This window comes from Phalaenopsis equestris, unplaced genomic scaffold, assembly GCF_001263595.1.
Source record: "Phalaenopsis equestris unplaced genomic scaffold, ASM126359v1 Scaffold216422, whole genome shotgun sequence".
Lineage (NCBI taxonomy): Eukaryota > Viridiplantae > Streptophyta > Magnoliopsida > Asparagales > Orchidaceae > Phalaenopsis > Phalaenopsis equestris.
Window position 1 is genome coordinate 73,547 of NW_018235048.1, and position 24,371 is coordinate 97,917.

At 31.2% G+C, this 24,371-nt stretch overlaps 1 protein-coding gene across 4 annotated transcripts in view; it reads left to right on the plus strand.

Annotated features, from left to right (window-relative positions):
* The window catches only part of LOC110037181 (protein DA1-related 2), a 25,726-nt gene extending 3,912 nt beyond the window's left edge, over nt 1–21,814 (plus strand). The window contains exons 2-12 of one of the 4 annotated variants that reach the window (XM_020741764.1): nt 3,130–3,284; nt 3,865–3,946; nt 4,062–4,185; nt 4,268–4,388; nt 4,530–4,613; nt 6,674–6,793; nt 6,957–7,169; nt 7,536–7,598; nt 7,717–7,832; nt 9,001–9,059; nt 21,335–21,814. In XM_020741764.1, the coding sequence (XP_020597423.1) occupies nt 3,130–3,284; nt 3,865–3,946; nt 4,062–4,185; nt 4,268–4,388; nt 4,530–4,613; nt 6,674–6,793; nt 6,957–7,169; nt 7,536–7,598; nt 7,717–7,832; nt 9,001–9,059; nt 21,335–21,663 (1,466 nt within the window). In that variant the 3' untranslated portion in view covers nt 21,664–21,814. Of the gene's footprint in view, nt 1–3,129; nt 3,285–3,864; nt 3,947–4,061; nt 4,186–4,267; nt 4,389–4,529; nt 4,614–6,673; nt 6,794–6,956; nt 7,170–7,535; nt 7,599–7,716; nt 7,833–9,000; nt 9,060–9,178; nt 9,205–17,344; nt 17,407–21,334 lie in introns of those variants that run through there. The other 3 variants (XM_020741765.1, XM_020741766.1, XM_020741767.1) reach the window with 3 other exon arrangements.
* Nucleotides 21,815–24,371: the final 2,557 nt, after the last annotated feature.

Genomic DNA, 24,371 nt, shown 5'->3' on the forward strand with positions numbered 1-24,371 from the left:
TGGTGGTAGTCTGACGTGCAATCTCATGCTCTTGGTATGCTCATTGTTGGTCTTGTTCATATGCTCTGTAACTCTATTTTGTTTTGATGTCCCTGGAATGGTTTTCTCCATTTTGATACCCTAAGTTGCGCAGTACTCTTTAAACCCTTCATCGATTTACTCACTACTATTTTCAGACCTTAAATATTTTAGTTTTAGATTTGTCTGTCTCAATCATGACTTTCCAAGTTTTGACACAGTAAATACATCAGATTTATGCTTCAGAAAGTAAACCCATACCTTTTTGCTGTGATCATCTATGAATGTGACGTAGTAGCAAGAGCCTCCAAAAGATGTCACTGGGGAAGGTCTCCATACATCGATGTGTACAAGTTCTAGTTTTCCTGCATTTGACACCCTGCCATCTTTCAATAAACATACTTTCTTCTGTTTCCCTATAATGCAACTTTTACACATGTCGAGATCAACTGACTTCAGTTCTGATAGCTTGCCTCTGGACTGAAGCTCTTTCATGTCTTTCTGACTCATGTGTCCAATCTGTAATGCTGCATGTCTGTTGTGCTCTCTGCGACTGTAGTATCAATACTGTTAATTAAACCAATAGTCATGTACAATGTACCAGTCTTTTTACCCCAAGCCAGTACCAGTGCTCCTTTTGTGACCTTTCAGGTGCTATCTGAGAACACTACTGTATGTCATCATTCATCGAGCTGCCCAATAAAAAATTAGATTTTTCTTCATCTTAAGAATGTGCCTAACCTTTTTCAGAGTCCATTTGCTCTTGTGAGAGAATGCAATATGATGGTCTCCCATTTCTACCACATTCAAAGCTTCTCGATCAGCCAAATACACCTTCTCAAAGTCACCTGCAATATAGTTTCGCATTAACTCGTGGTGGGAAGATGTATGGAAAGAAGCATCTGAGTCCAGTATCCATTAGTCAATAGAGCTGTGTACTGCAAGCAAAAGTGCATCCTGCACTTCTTCAGTTACAACATTAGCACTGAAGTTCTCTGTCTTAGGATTTTTGCAGTTCTTCTTTATGTGGTCGGATTTGTCACAATTCCAACAGGTTGCTTGCTGACCAGACTATGACTTGCTCTTTCTTCTGTGTTTTGATTTTGATTTTCCTCTGTTTGAGTTCATGTCCTGTGATCTCCCTATGGAATCAACATTTAGTGCTGAACTCGAACTCGAGGCCTCGTTGAAATCTTTTCTACGCACCTCCTCGGCCAGAATCAGATCACAAATATCATCATATTTCAATTTTGTTTTACCCGCAGAGTTGCTAACTGTCATTTGCATAGCTTCCCAGCTATTTGACAATGAAACCAACAGTATCAGCGCATGTATCTCATCTTCAAAATCATTTTCAAAAGACGAGAATTGATTTGTGATGGTATTAAAATCATTTAAATGCTTAATTACACACACCTTCCGTCATTTTCAGGTTGAATAACTTTTTCATCAAGTGCACCTTGTTATTCACTGATGACTTTTCATACATACCTGATAAGACCGTCATGAGATCTCCAGTCGTCCTCTTCTTGATGACGTTGTGGGCAATGAATTTCGACAAAGTTAATCGAATAACCCCCATAACCTATCGATCCAATAGATTCCAATCAGTCTCTTCCATTTCCTTTGGTTGATTTCCCTGTAACGGAAGATGAAGTTTCTCCTCATAGAGGTAGTCCTCTATCTGCATCCTTCAGTATTCAAAATCTGTGTCGTCGAACTTCTCGATCCCCGAAACCTTTACTTTATCTTCGGCCATCGTTCTTCCTTAGATCTGGAACCGCGGCTCTGATACCAGTTGTTGTGAAAAATAACGACGAAAAATGAAAAAAAAAATTGGGACGAGAAAAATACACTAGAAAAAGGCGACATATAAATATACTTGGTTCAACAATTTTGCCTACGTCCATGGAGTTGCAGAGGATTTTATTATTTCGAGGAATTACACCGTCGACCGCCTCGACATTTACAAGAAAAAACTCCCTTTTTCTCTCCCTTCCTCTCTCCTCCCCTTCTCTCTCCTCCCCTCTCTCTCTCTCTCTTTAATGGAGTTACAGCCAGAAGAAAAGGGGGAAAAACAAAAGGAATCCTGTAAGTCACCTAACACAAGAATCCAAGGGTGAAAAGACAGAAAAAGCTTGTTTTTTCTTTTCTTCTTCCTTTCCCATTTGTGAGTTTTGGAGGGGTTTTGGTAGGATGAATTAGCAGGCCTTTTTGTTGTGCTTTTATAAGAGGCATTAAAAAGCTTAAAAGGCAATTCCAATCCGAGTTTCCGCGTAAGAGATCGCGTGAGGGAGAGAGTTTTGGCGCGACCGCGTGATGGAGAGTTGAGCGGGATCCTAAAGGAGGTGGGAAGAGCACAGACTCCATATTCAACACCAACCTCTCCTATTTTCATTAGGCCATTCACTATGTGGTTGTGCTCTTATTGATATAAGCTTTAAAATTAGAAAGAGAGGGAACAAGCCTTCTATTTTTTTATTTATTTATATAATTGATTTATTTTGGATATGTATAATGATTTGGAAATTGTCTGAGTTTTATTGCTTCTTTCTTTTGATCTTATTTTTATCAGTGTTTTATCGGAGTAACATAACACATATCTCATTTTATATTTCATCCGCCAATCCTAATGTATTTACATATTTAACACCTAAAAAAAAATTTAATGGTTTTATGCAAAGCCTTCAAATCTTTACATGAATATGCCATTACTGTCTCATTCTTATGCATAGGAATATCAAACTAAAGTATTATAAATATCCATCTAATTTTCAAAAAATCATGGTCTATTATTAAGTTGCATTCAGTGTGTTAGATGGTTTTTCTTTATGGAAATTTACATACATACCGCACAATCCTTATGTATTTACATATCAACACCTAACTTTTGATATTTATACACACCTTGGTATTAAAACCTATGCATGGGAAGGAGTATTTCACTTTTTAAAAGTTATTAATAATGATAATTTTGATGTAATGTCAAAGATTTAAGTGGCATGTATGTAAATATGAAAGTTTAGGTATTAAATATATAAGAATTGCATGGTATATAAATACCCCTTTTTTTATTATTATGACTTAAAGAAATGCAATTGGGAGATTCAGGGCAAATGGAATCAGCGCACAATCAGAGAAAATCTGGCTTTATGAAGTGGTTTAGCAAGCTCTTCAAAGGGCCTGGCCGGGGAACAACAAACGGTAGGCGTTCAGAAGTGGCTGGGGAAGAGAACATGTTTTGGCATGGTCCAAGCAGATCCATGGTAATTTATTCTTACATTTTAGTAGTTTGAAGATGAATAATGATGATTAATATTTTCCCTTTTTATTTGTACGGACATTTACATACATACCACACAATTATGATGTATTTACATATATAACACCTAGACATTAATATTCTTTTGCATACCACTCAAATCTTTAACATCATATAAAAAATGCCACCTTTACTACATTTTTAAAAGTGAAATACATCTTTTCATGCATAGCTTTATGATACCAAGGTGTTATTAGACTAAATATCAAACATTGGGTGCTAGATTTGTAAATACATAAGAATTGTGTGGTATATATGTAAATTTCCCTATTTTGTAACTTTATAACAAGAGAAAAGCAATGCATGAATTTTATAAGGAGAAAGTGGCATGCTATTTTTAAAAATCATTTATACACAAAATGAAATGTACAATTTTAATGTCACGTGGTTTTTTCTATGATAAAATTTTTTGGGAAAGCAATAATATACAATTCATGCAACACTAACCAAGATATATAACTAGTATGGTCATTAATGGTGCTCTTCTAATCTGCATATATTTTTTGTTATACTAATCTTGTCAGGATGACCGATCTAGAGCTGAAAATGAAGATCTAGATCATGCGATTGCTCTTTCTCTCGCCGAGGACGCAAAGAGACGAAATGGTAGGTTGGTAACACGACATTTTATATGCCATGTGACATTACAGCTTGTTTGGTTTTAAACTTATAGTGTTGTTTATTGAGTTTCATAGCTCAAACAAAAATTGTATGCTTTCAGGTCATATAGGACGGGGCCATGAAGATGAAAACTTTAGTAGAGCAATTGATGAAAGCCAGGGTGGCATGCCTTCCTTTTGTCCATATAATACGAATCCTATACAATTTTTACCTAGAGGATTTAGGTTAGTTTTTGTTTTGCTGCGGCATTTAAGGTCATAAAGAATGTAGTTGGAAAGATTAGTCTAGTATGCTTACTCTCTGCAGATTGTGTGGAGGCTGCAAACAAGAAATAGGTTGTGGTCATTACTTAAGCTGCATGGGAACCTTTTGGCACCCTCAATGTTTTCGCTGCTATTCCTGTGCTCAACCGATCTCTGAAACTGAGGTTACTAATTTGAGTGGTTCAGTTTTTTTTTTTTTCTGTAGTACTTGTGTGGTTAATAAGATCAGTAATATTTATTCATAAACCATCTTTAGCAAAATGAGCTCATTCTGAGGAGGAAATTAAAGTATTCTATCTTTTCAGTTTTCTTTGTCAGGGAGTTACCCATACCACAAAAAATGCTACAAGGAATTGCATCATCCAAAGTGTGATATCTGCAATCAATTTGTAAGAAAATTTTCTTATTTTGGATTATTTAAGATTATTTAGTTTCATGCTTGATTGTGTTGCCATGGGTGTGTATGCCACACTATTCAAGAGGTCTGCATATATTTAGAACTCTAAACATTGTTAATCAGCATAAAAAATTCAGTAATCTTTCTTTTATCTTATTTAAAATATTCTATGGCTTAAATTATTTCTTATAGAAATCCAAACTATTTATTATTGTGATATTTTTTTCATTATTGATGATTTTCTCTTTCATTATATTTTTCTTTTTTGTTTTCTTTTTTTGAATTTATATAGACACATATTTTCTTATATTAGAAAGAAAATTGAGGCTGTTATGCTTTTTAAATTACCCCCTTTAACATAGTATCGTACCCATGACCTAGATTCCTCCTAACTTCTCTAAGCACCTTCCTGTTGATATCAGACCCTTAGAACGTTTGGTAAAACTTTGATCTTTAATGGCTTAGTTTCACATAGTTTGTTTCCTGCGACCCTTTTGCACTCTATTGGCTTATTCTTTCATGAGAACATCATCTCCATCATCAACCATTGAGATACCTGATTTCCCACTCCATGTCAAGTAAATTTGTACATCTCTATAATCTACCTCTATTCTCCAGAGGCTACTCATCAATGTATTTTGTTGTCGTCATGTAAATATTTCCTTCAACACTCTTTATCAGCAGTCTTCTTTGATGTTCTCTGTTGATATTTCCATTGATACCTATCAATACCATTTTTTAGGATCTTATTTGTGCCTTATTTGACATAAATCCTGTTTCCCATTTTTTTGGTTCGATTAATACTAATCTCGTTTTATTGGATTGGTTGCATTCCTCTTGTGGCACTCACAATCTTGGTACAACAAAATTTATGAATACTTCATTTCTTGTATATACTATTTCAAAACTCAAGTTGTTTGCATCTTTTATCGCATCTTGAGTTCGCATGGAAGTGATATTGTATCTTAACTATCACATGGCCTTACTTATCTGTAGGTTGAAAGTTGTGTTATATATTATAGTATTTTCTTATAATTGAGGATATTTTTCTTTATTATATATATTCTTTACAGTTTGTTATTCTTGTCTGTTATATATGGGCACATGTATTTTAGTACTTGAGAAACAGCCGAGTAAAGCTGTAAGTCCTTTACAATTCTTACCCTTCTAACACTTACTTTCTATGTGTTAGTGTCAAAAAGTTTGTTCCTTTTTATTATATGGAGAGAATAAAGAAAATCATGCATTTATATTCTCAAATATTCCCCTTTTTACTGATTTAACCATAATTTAAGGCTGTTTTTAATGTCTTTCACCTAACTACCCGTCTTAAAGTTCATGTAAGTGCATTGGAACTATTTGGTCTAGGTATTAATGTGTTACAGCCATCTTCTTAGGATATCATTCTACTTCAGATGGAATTGTTTCTTTCCAATTCATAGTGTAGAGTTCCTAGCAAATGAGATGCAATAAAAAAAATACTGATCAGTGTATATTTTTCTTTTCCTAGTTGATCAGTGCATGATAATCACTCTGATTTTCAAGCACTCAATCTTGGCAATTTAAAGTGGATGTGTGCAGTTAAACCCTAACCGGAGAGTATCCAAATCCCATGGTGCTAATCTGGATCATAAATTTCATGAAGGCGAAGTGCTATTGTTACCCTTGGATTATGACAATTATGTTTATCACAAGCTTTACATTGTTTTAGCAAACAAGTGTTGAAGTTGTATACTTTTGCAGAACTTGGGTAAGGGCTTTTGAGACTAGGATATATTATAGTAAATCTGTTTACACCATAATCTATTTTGCTATTTTGTGCATAATGGTACATTAGGGTTATATCTGAACAGCCGAATTGATTATTACAACTTGTATATTTCAAAATGATTATCAATGAGAAGGGCTTAAGGCACAGCTTTATAATTAAGAAAAAAAAAGGACTTCACGCTTCATGATTGATTTTACTTTATTGCGGCATTTGCTTTAATGTGGAAAAGTACTAAATTCTTCAAAGAAATTATTAATTATCCATATCGGCGAATTGGGCAGATACCCACAAATTTGTCTGGATTGATTGAGTATAGAGCTCATCCATTTTGGGGCCAAAAATATTGTCCTTCCCATGAACATGACAGCACGCCACGTTGCTGTAGTTGCGAGAGAATGGAGGTGAGGAACTTCTTTATTAAGACAGCAATATTGTTTAATTCTTCTACTGTATCATTTCATTCTCTTTATCACCTTTGTTATTCTTACAGTAAGCATTCTTTTTTTTTTCTTAACTAATTGTTGACGATAAATTTTGAATCATTCATGTACTCCACATTTTAAGTCAAGAAGTGCAAGATACATTGCTTTGGGAGATGGGCGCAGCCTCTGCTTGGAATGTTTGGATTCCGCTATCATGGATACCGGCGAATGTCAATCCTTATACCACGATATTAGAGATTTTTACGAAGGTATGTATATGAAGATAGATCAACAGATCCCCATGCTGCTAGTGGAAAGGCAAGCACTTAATGAAGCCATGGAAGGAGAAAGGGTTGTAAGCATTACTTTCTTTTTCGTCATCATCATCATTATCCCAATCATTTGGCATTGGCTTTGCATATGCATAAATAATCTTGAATGAGAAGTGTCAAAATAGTTCACCGTCTTCTTTTTAGGAGTCATTTTAGTCAGTCTATAAAAGTGTCAATTTAGTTTTCAAACTCTTCAAAAAACGTTTTTTAGCTCATATTAAAATAGAGTGGGGGACTAATTTGACATTTTTATGCACTCTGGGACTAAAATAACCCCATATAAATAGTCAAGGGACTATTTTGGCACTTTACTCGATCTTGAATTAACTGATTTTTTTTTTCTTGTGTGCGTTTGGAGATTTATTATTCTTACACTGGCCTTATGTCAGGGACCTCATCATATGCCTGAGACAAGGGGATTGTGTCTGTCAGAGGAGCAAACTGTTAGCAGTGTACGTACCACATTGATGCTACTAAATCAGTTCCCTTTTTTTACGCATTTTGTATTCATTCTGATATTTCCTGGTGAATTATTTCACGATGATTTGTTTTGCTATATCTATTATGTAGATACTGAAAAAACCAAGAATTGGGAAAAATAGAATTTTGGACATGAGAACTTATCCTCAGAAGTTGACACGCAGATGTGAAGTAACAGCAATCCTTGTTTTATATGGACTTCCCAGGCCAGTCATCATACTACATTTTTTTGTTAGTTTGTCATGTACCAGTTAAATTAAGCTTTTTTTTTTCACTAGTTCGTCAGTCTGCTCTTTAAAGCCAGCTCAATTTGATGATGGAATGAAGCTTCAAATCTAAGCACGGTTTTTTATTTTTTATTTTTTGTAAGTTTACAAGTTCAACTTTATTGTGCTTGCAGAATTTTAGAGAACAAAATATGCAAATTTTGAGTGGCATGTCTAAATTTGGAATCAGAAAATCTTCTTGCAATCTTTTGAATATAAACCAAAATGTGGGCACAAAAAATAGACTGGACGCAAAACCAGTGCCCTTTCTTGACGGAAATCTTTGATTATATTTTGTTCTTTAATTGGGTCATTAATGAGTCAATGAAACTAGTGTTAAAGAATTCTGAAGTTTAAGGGGTAGAACTATGATAATATGAATAGAAGTTGTTTAAATAGATTTGCAAAAAATAGCATTAAAATATCAGGTAACACTAAACGAAATTAGCTGAAAATTGAATTCCAAGCCATTCTCGAAATAGTTGGAGCTAATGATGATGATGATTTGCTTATATATTTATGCTGGAACTTAAAAGCAGACTTTTGGGATACATATTAAACATCTGATGTTCTTAATGCATTTGGATATTTGGGCATTTTAGTACACACCATCCATATCATATTTATTTACATATACAACACGTAAACATTGATTTTTACATTTATACCTCTTAAATCTTTCATGTCGCATAAAAATACTCTATTTTAACTTTCTCAAAGTGAAATGCGCTTTTTAATTGCATTTGTGTGGTGGCATGTATGTAAAAATTGAAGTTTAGGTATTAGATATGTAAGCACATAAGTATTGAGTGATATACCCGTGAATCTTCCTTAGATATTACATCTTTTTTCCTATGGTGTATATTCTCATATGTACTGTCGTCTTTTTAATTTTTAATTTTTATTTTTTTCTGATGATGATAATGATGCTGCATTTATCTGTTTATACTGGAAAAGCAGACTTCTATGGAACATATTAAGTAGCTGATGTTTTTAATGCATGCAGATTGTGCGTTTGTTTTCATCTGGTGCTGGTGCATATGCTCATATTTACCAAAGTCCGAGGCTTGATAAATTAAATATATTATATCTATATTTATGAATGCAGGCTATTAACAGGGTCCATTCTTACCCATGAGTTGATGCATGGTTGGCTTCGGCTTAAAGGTAAGTTTGCTGCATTTCTTAGATCAGGCTCACCTTTGTTCTCTAACTCCGTAGCACATAGAAGTGAGTGCTTTTGAATAGCTTGTTGAAACAAAATTGCTTTTATTTCTCATTCACAGAACATTCTTAGGAAAAATTACTTACGTAGCACACAATTCTTATGTGTTTACATATCTCACACCTAAATTTTCATGTTTACTTGCATAGCATTTTGGTGCTTTAAACCTATGAATGAAAAGTTCTCACTTTGTGATGTTTAATAATTGAGTGCTATATGTGTAAATATGAAAGTTTAGGTGTGAGATATGCAAATAGGTAAGAATTTTGTGCTAGCTATGTAAATTCCTCCACTCCTAATCATCAGTGCTTTTGTTGGGCAATGAATGGACGAATTCTTTATTTGCTGGGTTCCCATGGAACTTCTTTTGATGTAACAAGGATTGCATTGTCACAAACAACCTTTTTTTTTCCTTGGAACTCCAAATCCAATAGTCTCATCCCAGTTACTTGTTTTATAAACCCCAAATTTAATGTTTTTCAAGATCAAATATCTATGTATCAAGTTACTTGTTTTATTTAATGTTTTTCAAGATCAAATATCTATGTATCATTATCTCAGCAACAATTGTAAGGGTGGATGATGTAGGATGGCTTAGAGTTAAGGCATACTAATTTATCTAGAATGATGCGATATATATAGATCAGCGTAAGGAACTTCTGATTTGCTCATGACAAGCCATTAAATAAACAAGCTTTCTTTATATGATAATGGTAAATATGAGAATTAGAAAACGATTATCTAATGATTGAATAAATCCAAAAAATCAAGAAATTCAAACCATACAAAATAAACAATCAATTGTAATTTAATTACGAAATTTAGATATTTAGTTACGCAAGCAATGCTAGTAAGCCAATATTTAGTTATATAGAAGAAATTATCAAAGAAAGAAAATAACGTCTCATGCTGGAATAGGGATATGATTTTCTCTAATTTTAAGTAGTCGCATTTATTCCACGTTTGAAGGAAACACATTCAATTTGCACATTCAAAATTGATACTAGAAGGAATTTGTATTTAATGAAAGATAAAAATTACTTGCATTGGAATTTATATTTGTAGATTCTTCATCTATAGATTTGTATCTATAGATTTGTGGATATAGCTAGTATAAGGTTAACCCAATTTGAGTCCAAATAATTTGGTAGTTCAAAGTTTATTTTTATCTAAATTCATAAAAATTTAAAATTAAAGTAGGCACATAGAACAAATTTTTTGCCTACTCAAACACTTTGATTCATACCTTGGAATGGAATAGCTGTCTTTCCATAGACATCTCTAGCATGAAAAATTTTATGTCCGGACTCCGGACTTAGCTCTACTTGCAGACTCCAATCATATGCCACCATGTGTGCTACATCGTGGATCTTATTTCGGGGTTATTGAAGTGGAACCGCAGAGGTTCGTTATTTTGGGGTTATTGAAGTGGAACCGCAGAGGTTATTTCGGGGTTATTGAAGAGAAATTCATATATTCCACTTCAATAACCTCGAAATAACTCAAAAATAACTCTGAAATAACCTCCGCGGTTCCACTTTAATAACTTCGAAATAACACCGCGGAGGTTATTTTAGGGTTATTTCGGGGTTATTAAAGTGGAATATAAGGGTTTCTTTCAATAACCCTGAAATAACTCATAAATAATCCCGAAATAACCCAGAAATAACCCCGAAATAACCTCTGAGGTGTTATTTTGGGGTTATTGAAGTGGGACCGTAGAGATTATTTCAGGGTTATTGCAGAGTCCGTGGTTCCACTTTAATATTTTTGTAGGTGGACCCGATATAGCACAAATGACAGTATATTACTGAGTGTTCGCACGTAGAGCTACGTCCGGAATCCGGATAGAAAATTTTTCCCTCTAGCACAAACTTTTTTGGAAACTTCAGGTTTGAACCAGATGTGAACTAGACCAACTCTCTTTTAGTTATGTCAAATTTGAATAAAATCCAGTAAACTAGCAAGCCAAATTTAAGTTATGTAAAAAAAATTAAGGAAAGAAATCATAAGACCTAGAAAGTTAAGCTTTTAATCCTGGTACAAGGAGATGATTTTCCTTAGAATTAAATAGTTGCACTTGTATCACATTTGAAAAAAAAACACACAATTCAACTTACACATTAGATTAAAATTGGAAGAATAATTTTCTTATTCCATCAAAACTAAAAATCACATGCGTCAAAATATTCATTTATAGATTCTTCATCCATGGGGTTGGTAAATATTGTTAGTGCAAATAATTTTCTAGTTCAAATTTTAATTTTATCCAAAATTCATAGAAAGCTGGAATTAAATGAGTCCCTTGATAAAATTTCCCTTAAATGTTTTAAGAAATTCCACTGAATGGAACTCACAAGTAGCACGAATAGAAAACCCAAAATCCATTTAGCAGCAATTTGCAGCCTTTTGAATTGAAAACCAGGTAAAAGAATAGGAACCACCCCTCATAATAGCAGAAACATAAACATAATTTGCCACAAGTAATCACATCCATCATAACAAATGGTTAAAGCTAATCTCATAAATTTATGGAATGAATGGCTGATCTTCCAGATAAATCCTAGCATAACCCTTTTTATAAATATTGTGTTTGAATTAGATATTATCTTTGAACCAGACCAACTCGATGTCATACCAAACCATTCATGCCAAAATAATGCTAGAGAATAAAGCATGTCCATTGATCAAGATCTTCATCACCGACATATTCTAATCATAAGGAGTTACAAATTAAAGTAAAATAAACAGCTAAATAAAATCAAATTAATTTTGGGAGATCATTTCTTGTTGCATTGTTTTTACGAGAATAAACACAAATTTCTATCAAATTAGCCCGATTTGGACAATTTGGATCTGATGAATTAGGCATTTAATATTCATCAAATAATTTGTGATAGATTTTATGCTTATAAAATAATTAATAAATCAGCACAAATAGATATGTCACTCTAGTGAATAAGTTGTTCAAATCCATCATCTGCTATGGATTCAGTTTCTTCATTCATGATAGTTGTATGAAAAGTTGAATAGATATATCCAACAAAGGATTTAATATGGATTCATAATGAGGATGTTGACAATGTGCTTATGAAATAAGGTCAAATTCGACGCATTAAAAGTTGGATTAATGGCGAAATTTTAAAAATTTTTCTAGTTATTGACATTATTTCCGATACTCAATTAAATTTTAGAAGGGCTTGTGTTTTTTCAGTTACTTTTTAAATGTTTCCAAAGAAAGTTTTCCTACTTAAACATGGCGAAATTGTAAAAATTTTTCTAGTTATTGACATCATTTCCGATACTCAATTAAATTTTAGATGGCCTTGTGTTTTTTCAGTTACGTTTTAAATGTTTCCAAAGAAAGTTTTCCTACTTAAATGCTCTATAACTTTATCACTATGTTTAAACCCCACATATCGCTTGCTTATTTCAGCAAAAGCTTGTAATTGTAATAGTTAGTAGTTATTTTATGTGACTATCCTCATACAAGTTATGCATATATTACATCAATGATTGTGTAGATATGTTATGTGAAGGCATATGTTCTGAGAGCCAATTTGCAAATTTAAGCTGTGTTTCAATTCAAAATATAATTATTTAAGTCAGCTCATTTAACTTAACCATTTCATTAAAATACAATTTAATTTTAAAGTTGTATAGATAGTTCTATTACATGGAATAAAATAAGCCATTTTTTAGAAAGAATTTACCGCTATAAAAATAGAGGCATTATTTCTCAATGTTAATGGGAAACTGAACACAAAATCCATGATTGCATTCTCTTATGATTTATCTATAATTGGTAAAGGTGCATACAAACTCGTGTTATATTATCTACTTTTAGCAAATTGAAAAGTTCTTTATTGTAGAATAATGTATCATGTCCTTTTTTTAAACTTGGTTTGAATTAGCTTTCTTCAATCATTCAATTTTTTTATTCCAAGTTGTAGTTTTGAAAGCAAAATAAATTCAAAGATAAATAAAAATTACAATAATCTTCTCTTTGATTTCCATGAAGATCGAAGACACTGGAGCCAACTTCATCCACAATTTAGTTTCACTGAAAATTCTAGTTCCCTTGCTATACAACCTCGACGTTCTCTCGAGTCCAGTCAATCTATCTTTTTTCGCTCGACCATCTACTAGTCTAAAAGAATATAGCAATAATCAATTATTAGTTTCTGGATATTATATTGCATCGGACAGACGGTGTACAATTTTAGTAGATACAGGTTCCCACCGTTCGCATATAGATCGAGACTTGGTTCCAACAAATTTGCAAATTTTAAAAGATACTCCATATATATATCAAGACTATATTGGGCAAGAACACTATTGTACTCATGAAACCAATCTACTTTTTGGTTTCTAGGATACCGCCAATCAACGAATTGATTTCCATTATTTATTCTTAACTAATGACAAATTCTATTCGAATTTTAGTAGGAATCGATTTTCTCGAATATTACCTTTACACAACATCATTCATATAGATAACATTATCCTCCCACGCGATGCCAAGCTTTCATACTATATTGCCATCGAATTATATATTCCTACATATGAACCTATTTCCATACACTCTATTTGATACTGGTAGTAATATTACTATATGTAAGAAAACATTTATGTGATACTGGTAGTGATATTACTATCTGTAAGAAATTTATCCTTCCAGATCATATCCCACTACATACCCAACTTTTACTGCTCGAAATTTTTAATGGTCTTCATACTATCAATGAATATTGGATCAATCAATTAGTAATCATTCAATCTGCTACTATTAAAATACCTAAATTATGATGTCTCCTAGATGATGACCCTGATTTAATTCTAGGAAATGACTTCTTCCAAACCTTCCTCTTATTTACCCAATCCTCGACATCCATCACCTTGGTTACACCAACACACCACCAACTTCTCTGTCCCTTAATTCACATTCCTACTTTCCATACTAGTGCCCCAATTTTTCGGAGCCAACGCGGTGATTCTACTCTTGATCATTTAATCAAAACTACTTTTTCTCTTCTATTCAGTCTCCACTTACATACATATACATCGTTTTCTCCGGAGCTTTTTAAACTCACTAAATTACGTGCTTGTGTCCTCTTTATTTACACATTCCTTTTCTGAAAATCCTTTACAGTTATGGTCTCGAAACGAACCTATAGCACGTATTGAACCAATTAATCATTCACTTAATATTAGGGCACACCCTACGAATTACACCTCTGAAGATAAAAAATAATTTCAGATTCAAATTCATGAACTACTGAATATCAAATTAATTGAAACAAGTACTAGTCCACATAGTAGTCCTGCTTTTCTAGCTCGAAATCATGCTGAACTGGTTAGAGGAAAAACACGTATGGTTGTGAACTATAAAGAACTTAATGATAATACAAAATTTGGTGGTTATTTCTTACCAAATAAAGTATTAATAAATCATATCAAAAGTGTCAAATAGTTTTTTAAATTAAATTGTAAATTTGGTTTCTGACAAATTATGATGCACCCAAACAGTAGAGAATTTACTGTTTTTAGTACTCCTCAGGGTCACTATCAATGGAACTTTCAGTTTAGAAAATGCACCACAAATATTCCAACGATGTATGGATATTATTTTTGTGAGTTATCACAATTATGCTTTATCTATGTTGATGACATCTTAATATTTAGTCAGACTATTACGCAACACTTAAAACATTTATAGCTTTATTCTTCCAGAAAGCGCAAAAACATGGACTTGCTCTAAGTAGAAAGAAAGATATTTTTCTTACTAATGTTATTGAATTTCTAGGACTTATTATAGATAAAGGCGGAATTGAATTACAAGATCATATTTTAACAAAAATTGATTATTTTAAATATATTACTAATAAAAAAGATTTACAACGTTTTCTAAGTTATATCAATTATGTCGTAGCATTTTATTAAAAACTCTGTAGATTTACGCTCTCCACTGTAGAAGAAATTACGCAAAAATATAATCTAGTTTTGGGATGAAAACGAGCAAAAAATTTTACAACAAATTAAAGATCATTGTAAAAATCTTCCAAAACTATATTTATCTATACCTGGTGATTATTTAACTATAAAAATAAATAGTTTTGAATTAGCTTGGGGAGCAATTTTAAAAGCTCGATAGAATGCTGCCAAACTCTTATGTCGATACAGTTCAGGTACGTATACTGCGATAGAATGACATTATTACGTTAATAAAAAAGAATTACTAGCAATTAAAAAAGTAATTAAAATATTTGAATATTTTTAAATGAAATGTTTCAGAATGCTGCCAAACTCTTATGTCGATATAGTTCAGGTACGTATACCGCGATAGAATGAAATTATTACGTTAATAAAAAAAGAATTACTAGCAATTAAAAAAGCAATTAAAATATTTGAATATTTTTAAATGAAATGTTTTTGATTAGGATCAATAATAAAACAACTATTTCATTTATTAATGGAAATTTATTGACTCTTTACTTAATAAAGACTAATTCGATGACAAGTTGGTTTTTTCGCATATACATTTGATATAAAATATATTGAAAGAAAAAAATGGACTTGCTAATACTTTGACACACGAATAATGCTGGAAATAAGTATGACTTCAAATACTGAAAATATGAAGATATATGATATAGCCGTTGAAACTGACGACAAGGTTGTGCTAGACTTGAACAATTATTTAGAAATACTTGACTCACAAATATGAAAATTAGAATGTGAAATTATCAACATTCTAAAATAATTACTAAAAGTAAGAAATTATCTTAATGGAGAAATTCATGAAGAAAATTTATCTTCTATCACAGAATTACAACAAATACAAGATTTCTCGAATCTCAAACTTACAAAGGAAAATTAAATACCTACCTCTCCAAATAATAATAAAATATTTTCTTTTACCAAGATATTACAAAATACTTCAAAATAAGTCTTCAAAAAATATTATAGAAATAGCCAATGAATGACAACAAGTATCGTAATATAAAAAACGAATTAATTCACAGCTTTATTTTTACACAGTTGGAAAATTTCAAGTCATATATGTATATGGAAATATCGATATAAGATTTATTACATAATTATATAACTACGGACTGTTACACATGATTTATTTAGAAAACGAAAATCTTCTAAAAGAATTACCAAAATCAGTCATATTGATGCAATAGAAACATTCCATATGGTCCTCAAACACTGGAATATATATAAAAATTATATCATACTTATCCTGAAATACACGAATGAATTATTTAATTATTACAACTTGGAGTTAGCAATGAATTATTCACTCCTAAATACAGACCTGCCGAAGTATTAACCCAGAGATCTAAAATAAAAGATTTATATAAAATATCTATTGAAACAAAGAAGATAGATCCAACTAATATTTGAGTTTATCATTGTTCAGAACATTTAGTTGTATACAATCAGTGTAAGCAACTTACGTGCAAAATACATGAAGTTATGTTCAAAAAATGGGTGAACATTCTCAGTAAAAATACTATGACAGCCAATCGAGAAATAAAAGAATTATTTTGTCTAAAACTATAAATGGAGAAAATACATAAATGTATGTATTGTCAAAAACATGAAAAAAATGCTCTACAAGGAGTAAAAAACAAGTTAGAGACAAAAAATAGTGGAATGTAAAGGAGCTAGTTGTAAAGCAAACAAAAGCCGAACAATTATCACAAAGTGAATTTTACCGTACAAGCACTTAGTCTCCATCAGTTCAATTATTGGAAACAATTATTCTTCACTATCTTTATTTTTTAAAAAGCAAATGCCAAGTTGCAAAAGTGAATTATTAAAGGAAATGTCAGTCATGGTGACTATCGATGCATTTAGAGTCTATATAATGTTGTCTTCTCTGTGTTTAGAGGCAAAGAAAACACTTCGCGAGTTCTCTTCTTCTTTCGTCCTCCCTTCTCCTGTAATCTAAGTATGTGTGCTAGCCTTGACGACTAGATAAACTCTTCTCTCTTCGATGTCTGTAAGTATATTATAAAACGTGTAATGTCATTATGTTTTATTTTTATCATTTGTTTATAATAATATTATGTTATTTTGTTTCTATCTCAACTGGTCATGTTTAGTGTAGGAAGCGAACGAAAATTGTGTTTTGCATTTCTGAAGTAATTATATAGGATTTTGGTCTGTTGATGATCTGTTGTTTGATCATTTATTGAGTTTGTATTTTCTCCAGAAAACCACAGAGAAATATAATATGAACAAAAGATGTTGAGGTCAAACCCCAGAAGAGCCAGAATGACTGCGGTAGCTATATTACTATTTAGAATTTGTTGGTTTTGAATTAGTTTAAGGCCTAATTCATATATATTAGAAATGTTTTCTCTGTGTGCCAATTTTTTATATCTGGATTGGATTATATTTTTAAAGAGTTTAATTTTTTCTAGTTGACTTTGGTTTAATTCCATAAATTAACGAGTTTGTCATTAATTATAGTTTCTGAATATAATTCTAATTTAAATTACTCTTTCAAGATCATATAACTAATGATAATCCATTCATTTGAATTTCTGAAGGGAGATTTGATATAAAAAATTTACTCTTTTGGAAAGACATAATTGTTTATTCTTTATATTTATTTCTATATTATTATTTAGAATTTGTTGGTTTTGAATTAGTTTTAGGCCAAATTCATGTATATTAGAAATGCTTTCTCTGTGTGCCAATTTTTTATATCTGGATTGAATTATATTTTTAAAGAGTTTAATTTATTCTAGTTGACTTAGGTTTAATTCCATTAATTAACAAGTTTGTGATTAAGTATAGTTTCTGAATATAATTCTAATTTAAATTACTGTTTCAAGATCATATAACTAATGATAATCCATTCATTTGAATTTCTTAAGGGAGAAATTTGATATAAAAAATTTGCTCTTTTGGAAAGACATAATTGTTTATTCTTTATATTTATTTTTAATAATTGACAAATTTTATTAAATTCTTGTTCTAAATAAAGTTTATTCAACATCAAATTTATCAAATGTAGCCACTAAGTTCGTCCCAAAATAGACGCATTTTTAATTCAATTTATTCTTTTAATTGAATTTCATAAGAAGAACAATTAGATCTATAAGACCATGAATGTATACAGAGACATTTAATATGTTTAGGACATTCACATGTTTCAGTTTGTTGATCGTCAGGATCTGGCATTTTAGGGGCATTCATTCTATCTCCAGATAGTTTCATTTTTTCTATTTGTTCTTCTATTTTTCTAATATTCTTTTTTAGATTTATAATTTCTATCATTAATTCTTTCATGTTAATTCTTTCATATTATCTTCCATGTCTAAATAGTTCTTCCCATTCTTCTGTTTATTGTATATTGTAAAGGCGTAAGGGTCCATCATGCTTCCTATCATAAACTTATTTTAATATTATCTTATTTTCTCTCGCTCTTTTGGGGGTTGACTTCAACATTTTTGGTTCATATTATATTGTTCTCTATGGTTTTCTACAAAAAATACAAACTCAATAAATGATCAAATAACCGATCAGCAACAGACCACAATCCTATATAATTACTTTAGAGATGCGAAACACAATATTCGTTCGTTTCCTACACTAAGCGTAACCAGTATAGATAGAAATAAAATAACATAATATTATTATAAACAAACGATATAAATAAAGCATACCGACATTACATACTTTATAATATACTTACAGATATCAGAGAGAAGAGTTTATTTTACCGTCAAGGCTAGCACACATACTTAGATTATAGGAGAAGGGAGGAAGAAAGAAGAAGAGAACTCGCTAAGTTTTTCTCTGCTTCTAAACACAGAGAATAAAACATTATATAAACCGTAAATCTATCGATAGTCATCATAACTGACGTTTTCTTTAATAATTCACTTTTGCAACTTCACATTTGCTTTTTCAATAATTTAGCTGCTGAAGACTAATTGTTTCCAATAAGTGCTTGTGTTGTAAGATGCCTTTCTGATAATTCTTTTGTTTTTCTTTGCTTCACAGCTAGCTCCTTTACATTCCACTATTTTTTGCCTCTAGCTTATCTCTTACTCCTTGTAGAGTATCACGTTTTTAACAATACATACATTTATATATTTTCTCCTTTTGTAGTTTTAGACAATAATTCTTTTACTTCTCGACTGGCTGTCATAATCTTTGTTTTGGAATGGTTACACATTTTTTATACATAGCTTCATGTATTTTACGCGTAGGTTGCTTACAGGGACTGTATACAAATAAATGTTCTGAAAAATGATAAATCTAAATATTAGTTGGATCTATTTTTTTTATTTCAATTCATATTTGATATAAATCTTTTGTTTTAGATCTCTGGGTTAATACTTCGGCAGGTCCGTATTTAAGAGTGAACGATTCACTACTACTTCCAAGTTCTTTTAATGAAATAATTTTTTCTTGTATTTCAGGATAATATATATATATATATATATATATAGTCTGCAGATATAATTTTGTAACAAGTCTTATATAGGTATTTTCATATACATATATGACTTAAAATTTTCCAGTCGTATGAAAATAAAGCTGTGAATTAATTCATACTTTATATTGCGATACTTGTTGTCATTCATTGGCTATTTTTGTAATATTTTTTGAAGACTTATTTGAAGTATATTGTAATACCTTGGCATATGAAGGTATTTTATTATTATTTAGAGAGGTAGGTATTTTTTTTTCCTTTGTAAGTTTGGGATTCGAGAAATCTTGTATTTGTTGTAATTCTGTGAAAGAAGGTAAATCCTCTTCATGGATTTCTCCATTAAAATAATTTTTTACATCTATTAATTTTTTTAAAATTTTATTGTCCCAAGCCTGTAATAAATTAAATAATTTATTTGTGAAATCATTTCATTGTGAAAATTGATGCTAGATGAATTAATTTTTTATATTTATTTACCTCTAACTTCTCATCCCACCTGTCATCTGATGCATCAATTGTCCGCTTTACTGGATCCCAGCTCAATCTCGTTGATTCCTTTTGAGCTATTTTCATATTTTTAAATCTTTTTTTTAATTGATCTCACTTGTTTTTGAGTTTCATCCGATCGTAATCCCTTCCAGTCAGTCTCTTGAATTTAACCATAAGATTTTGCCATCACCCTTCTTTATTAAAATAGGTGGTGGGTCTATTTCCCACCTCGACCTCCCTCAGATTGAGATTACAAAATATAATAGTGACATCTCTTTCCCATATTGTCGATGATCCGATCTCTTTAGCTTTATTCATTGCGTACTATCAGATAAACAGATTAGCACAAAATATTTCTTTTTATAACACGAAATTCCTCAAAAGAAAGATAAGCACTTAAGGTGTTAGACATGTGAATGCAAATTAAGAATATTGCTTGCTTACACAGACAATCCGAAGATAAAGAACGCTTTCTCCACGCTTTCTTCATGCCTCTATCAATTAGGGCTCGATACATATATATAACCCTCTAAAAACTCTTAGGGCAGCAACCTCAAAACAGGACAAAGAAAAATAATAGACAAAAAAACCAATAAAAAATAGAACTTTCTGTCGAAATAGGAAGAGAATAAAATTAATCGAGGAGTTTCCCAAATTGTCTCCAATTAATCTATTCATCACTCCTTGGTTTGTCAGCCTAGTCCCATCATGGAAAGGGTGGTCCATCCTCCATTATTTCCACAAAATTAACTTTATTTATAAATTCCATAATTTAATCCTCCATTATTTGCGTCTAAACATAAGCATGAAATTAGTTCTAATCCGTTGAAGCTCTGAAATTTATGAGCTGGTTGGATCTTTCCATAGTTTGACAGTTTTGAAGTTTCTGCTTTTTTCTTTGTTCATGCAATATTTTATGAGAATATTGCATTGCAAAAATTGTTACCAAGGCTCGTTTGAAATAAATTTATATTTTATTTTTTTATTTTTGTATTTGCTTTTATTTTAAAAACATGTTTGTTTAGCATATTTTGTATCTATTTTATTTTTAATATTTCAGAACAAATTAACTTGTTTATAAAAGGCTCAAAATATCTAAAAATTATTTTCTAGTGTTTAACTGAACATGTTATAATATATCAAACATATTTTATTTCAAGTCAAAATATATAAAAAATAAAATAAAATAAATAAATAAATCAAATTGAAAAGTGATCCAAAATCAATCTGAGATGACAACTTTTTCCCATTTCAATCATGCAGGCTATCGAAACCTAAGTCCAGAAGTGGAGGAAGGCATCTGCCAGCTTCTTTCTCATATGTGGCTTGAATCTGAGGCAATGTCAGGGCCAAGCTTTGCAGCATCCTCTTCAAATTATGCCTCCTCTTCTTCAACTTCATCTTCATCATATAAAAAAGTTGGAAAATCTGAAACTGAAAAAAAGCTTGGCGAGTTCTTCATGCATCAGATTGCTCACGACATCTCACCTGCCTATGGAGAAGGCTTCAGAATGGCACATGCAGCTGTTAATAGGTTTGGACTTCGTAGGACATTGGACCATATTCGCTATACAGGAAGATTTCCCATCTGAATCCCTTCAAGTTCTTATATATAGTAATGTAGTTCTTGCTCTACCTAGCTTTGAATTTAACATTCTTTTTAGCTGTTATAATAAGTTCCTCTAAGAGGAAGTGTTTGTGGATAAGTACCCTTATGCAATCGCTTGGATTATTTTTCTTATACTTCTGTTGATTCATCACATTACTCTTTATGTATTTACATCTATATTATTTACTTATATAACATTCAATTCTTTAGCATTGCGTAAAAATGTCATTAATATTATTTTTTTATTAAAATAAAATACACTTTCTTGTGACTATATTTTAATGTGATTATGTCACGTTTAGGGGTGTAAACGAGCCAAACACGAGCTCTCGTGTTCTGCTCGTTTATATTTCGAGCTCAAAAAGTGTGTTTGTGTTCGGCTCGTTTGCTTAAAGAGTCGAACACGAGCTGTTCACGAACAAGGAGTCTTTTTAACTACCATAATCATGTAGTCATAAGACAATAAGAGTTTGAGCAAGATTTAAAAATTATTATTTATATTGAAACATCATTTGAATCTAATTTAATAATTTTTATTCTATTTTTTTAATCAAAATTTTAATTGATTATAAATCTTTGTAGCCTTATAGTCAATTAGATTTTTTTAAAAAATACTACTTAATATATATATATATCGAGTCAAAACGAGCCAAACACGAACGGACACATTTTAGTTATTGAACAAAATTAACGAGCCGAACACGAGTTGTTCGCGAACAACGAGCCGTTTTGACAGCCCTAGTCACGGTGTTATATAAGTAAATAGGAATGTTTTGGTATTAAATATGTAAATACAAAAGAATTGTGTTGTATGCATGTAAATATCTTGAGAAAAACATGCCATTGCTTCAAATAAAATTAGTATAAATGAATTAAGAAAATTAGAGTGTAGGTGTTTGGAAAAACCGAATGATGAGGTGTTTGAATTGTGGTAGTGAATAGGCATGATCTTATTATTAAATATAAAATAAAAAAGTATTATAAAGTGAATTTGAGTTTGTTATAAATCAGTAAATGTGTTTTGATTTAATATTACCTGAGTTTAAATGGCATGGAGTTTCTTTTAAAGTTGCAATGGAAAAAAACATCTTAAAGTACAATTTACGCACTACATTAGTACAATTTTGAAGATAGAATTCATTAACATAAATTGTATTGAGTAATAGTATTTACAATTACATCACATGTAACACATTAGCAAAAGCAAAATGTACCAACCCCATTTCATGGTGCTACCGTCAATAGAAGTCTTTTATCTATGGTAAAGCAAAGAGTTTTATGAGCTTCAAAAGAGTTTTATGCAAAGAGAGAGCCTAAAAGACATGGTTTGTAAGTTCCTCGGTGATATAAATGATTTTCGATCTTTTACTCTAACATGGGAAATTAATGTAAGGCATGCTAAGTCATATATGTTTGTCTTTCGAGTGCATCTCAGAGAAAGTGAAATATATTTTTACAAGATAGAGAGTGAATGTCGTTATTAACTAAAAAGATGAAAACATTTGCAATCAAAATGAATTTTTTTCCACTTAATGCATATCTCATCAAAAAAGTTTTAATTTGGTTATAGGGGATCTAGCTTCATAGATATATTGAAACTCTTTTAGTTAATTATATCTTCAATGGGAAGCTCGATGATTAATATGGATTTAACATGATTATTCATGTATTTGAATTCATTGTAGATGATCTTGAAAGTAGAGTCAATAAATTTGGGCTAGATAAAGTCAATTGCGATGTAGAAATGTGAGGGTTATAAATTATGAAGTGAAAATTACCCCAAAAAAAGTGAGATTATTCATCATCAACTACAAGGTCATGAAGATCCTCCTTAAGCATCAACTAAACCAAGAAATGGAGCTTACATTCCCTTGAATAATCAATATAAGAATTTTCAGATGGAAGAAGAGACTTTTTAGTAAATACTGCTCTTTTATGTCGTTCATGCGGAGATGGATGGCATGACTTATTTCTTTTGGATAATGGACACCTTCTAACCACCTAAATATGTTTAAATTAATGATTGTATATCCCAACAGAGCAAACTAAGTAATGAGATAAAAAATGCGTGCAAGGTCCTGCAATGCAATTAGAGAGGAAAATTTTGATTTGAAGCTTACATGTTGACATAAGTCAAGGCTATAAATATGAATAAATTGAAAAAAAACAGTCGTTGATAAAATAATATATTTGTAACTTGGAGATTTGTGGCCAAAAACCAACATATAGCTAGTTACAAGTTATGAATGGAACAAATTTAATTATTTTAGTGTACTATGAAAAGATAGCTTGGCCTCATTTGTTTAAGAAAAACAGAATAGTTAATTTTATGCTTGAAAATCATTTCTGAGTCTAATGTATGCATGGCTATTATAGGTGTATGTGATCATGACACATACTTGTATCATCAATATAGTTTTCTTTATTAGTCGTATCTTGTTTGTTCTTTATCTTTTTAAAATTTCACGAACTCTCTCCATTAGTTTACAACTATAAAATAAAATTATAATTATATTTTAAAACAAACTAAATTGGTGCAAAGAGAAAATGAAAATGCTCAATTCATTTCTCCATTTAGTCACTTCAATCCCAAATCTACCATATTAATTGTCCTTACCTTGTTTGGTGCATGATTTTGAATGATATGGTTAATCTTGAGCATGCTTATGCACATAAGAATAAACTTAAACT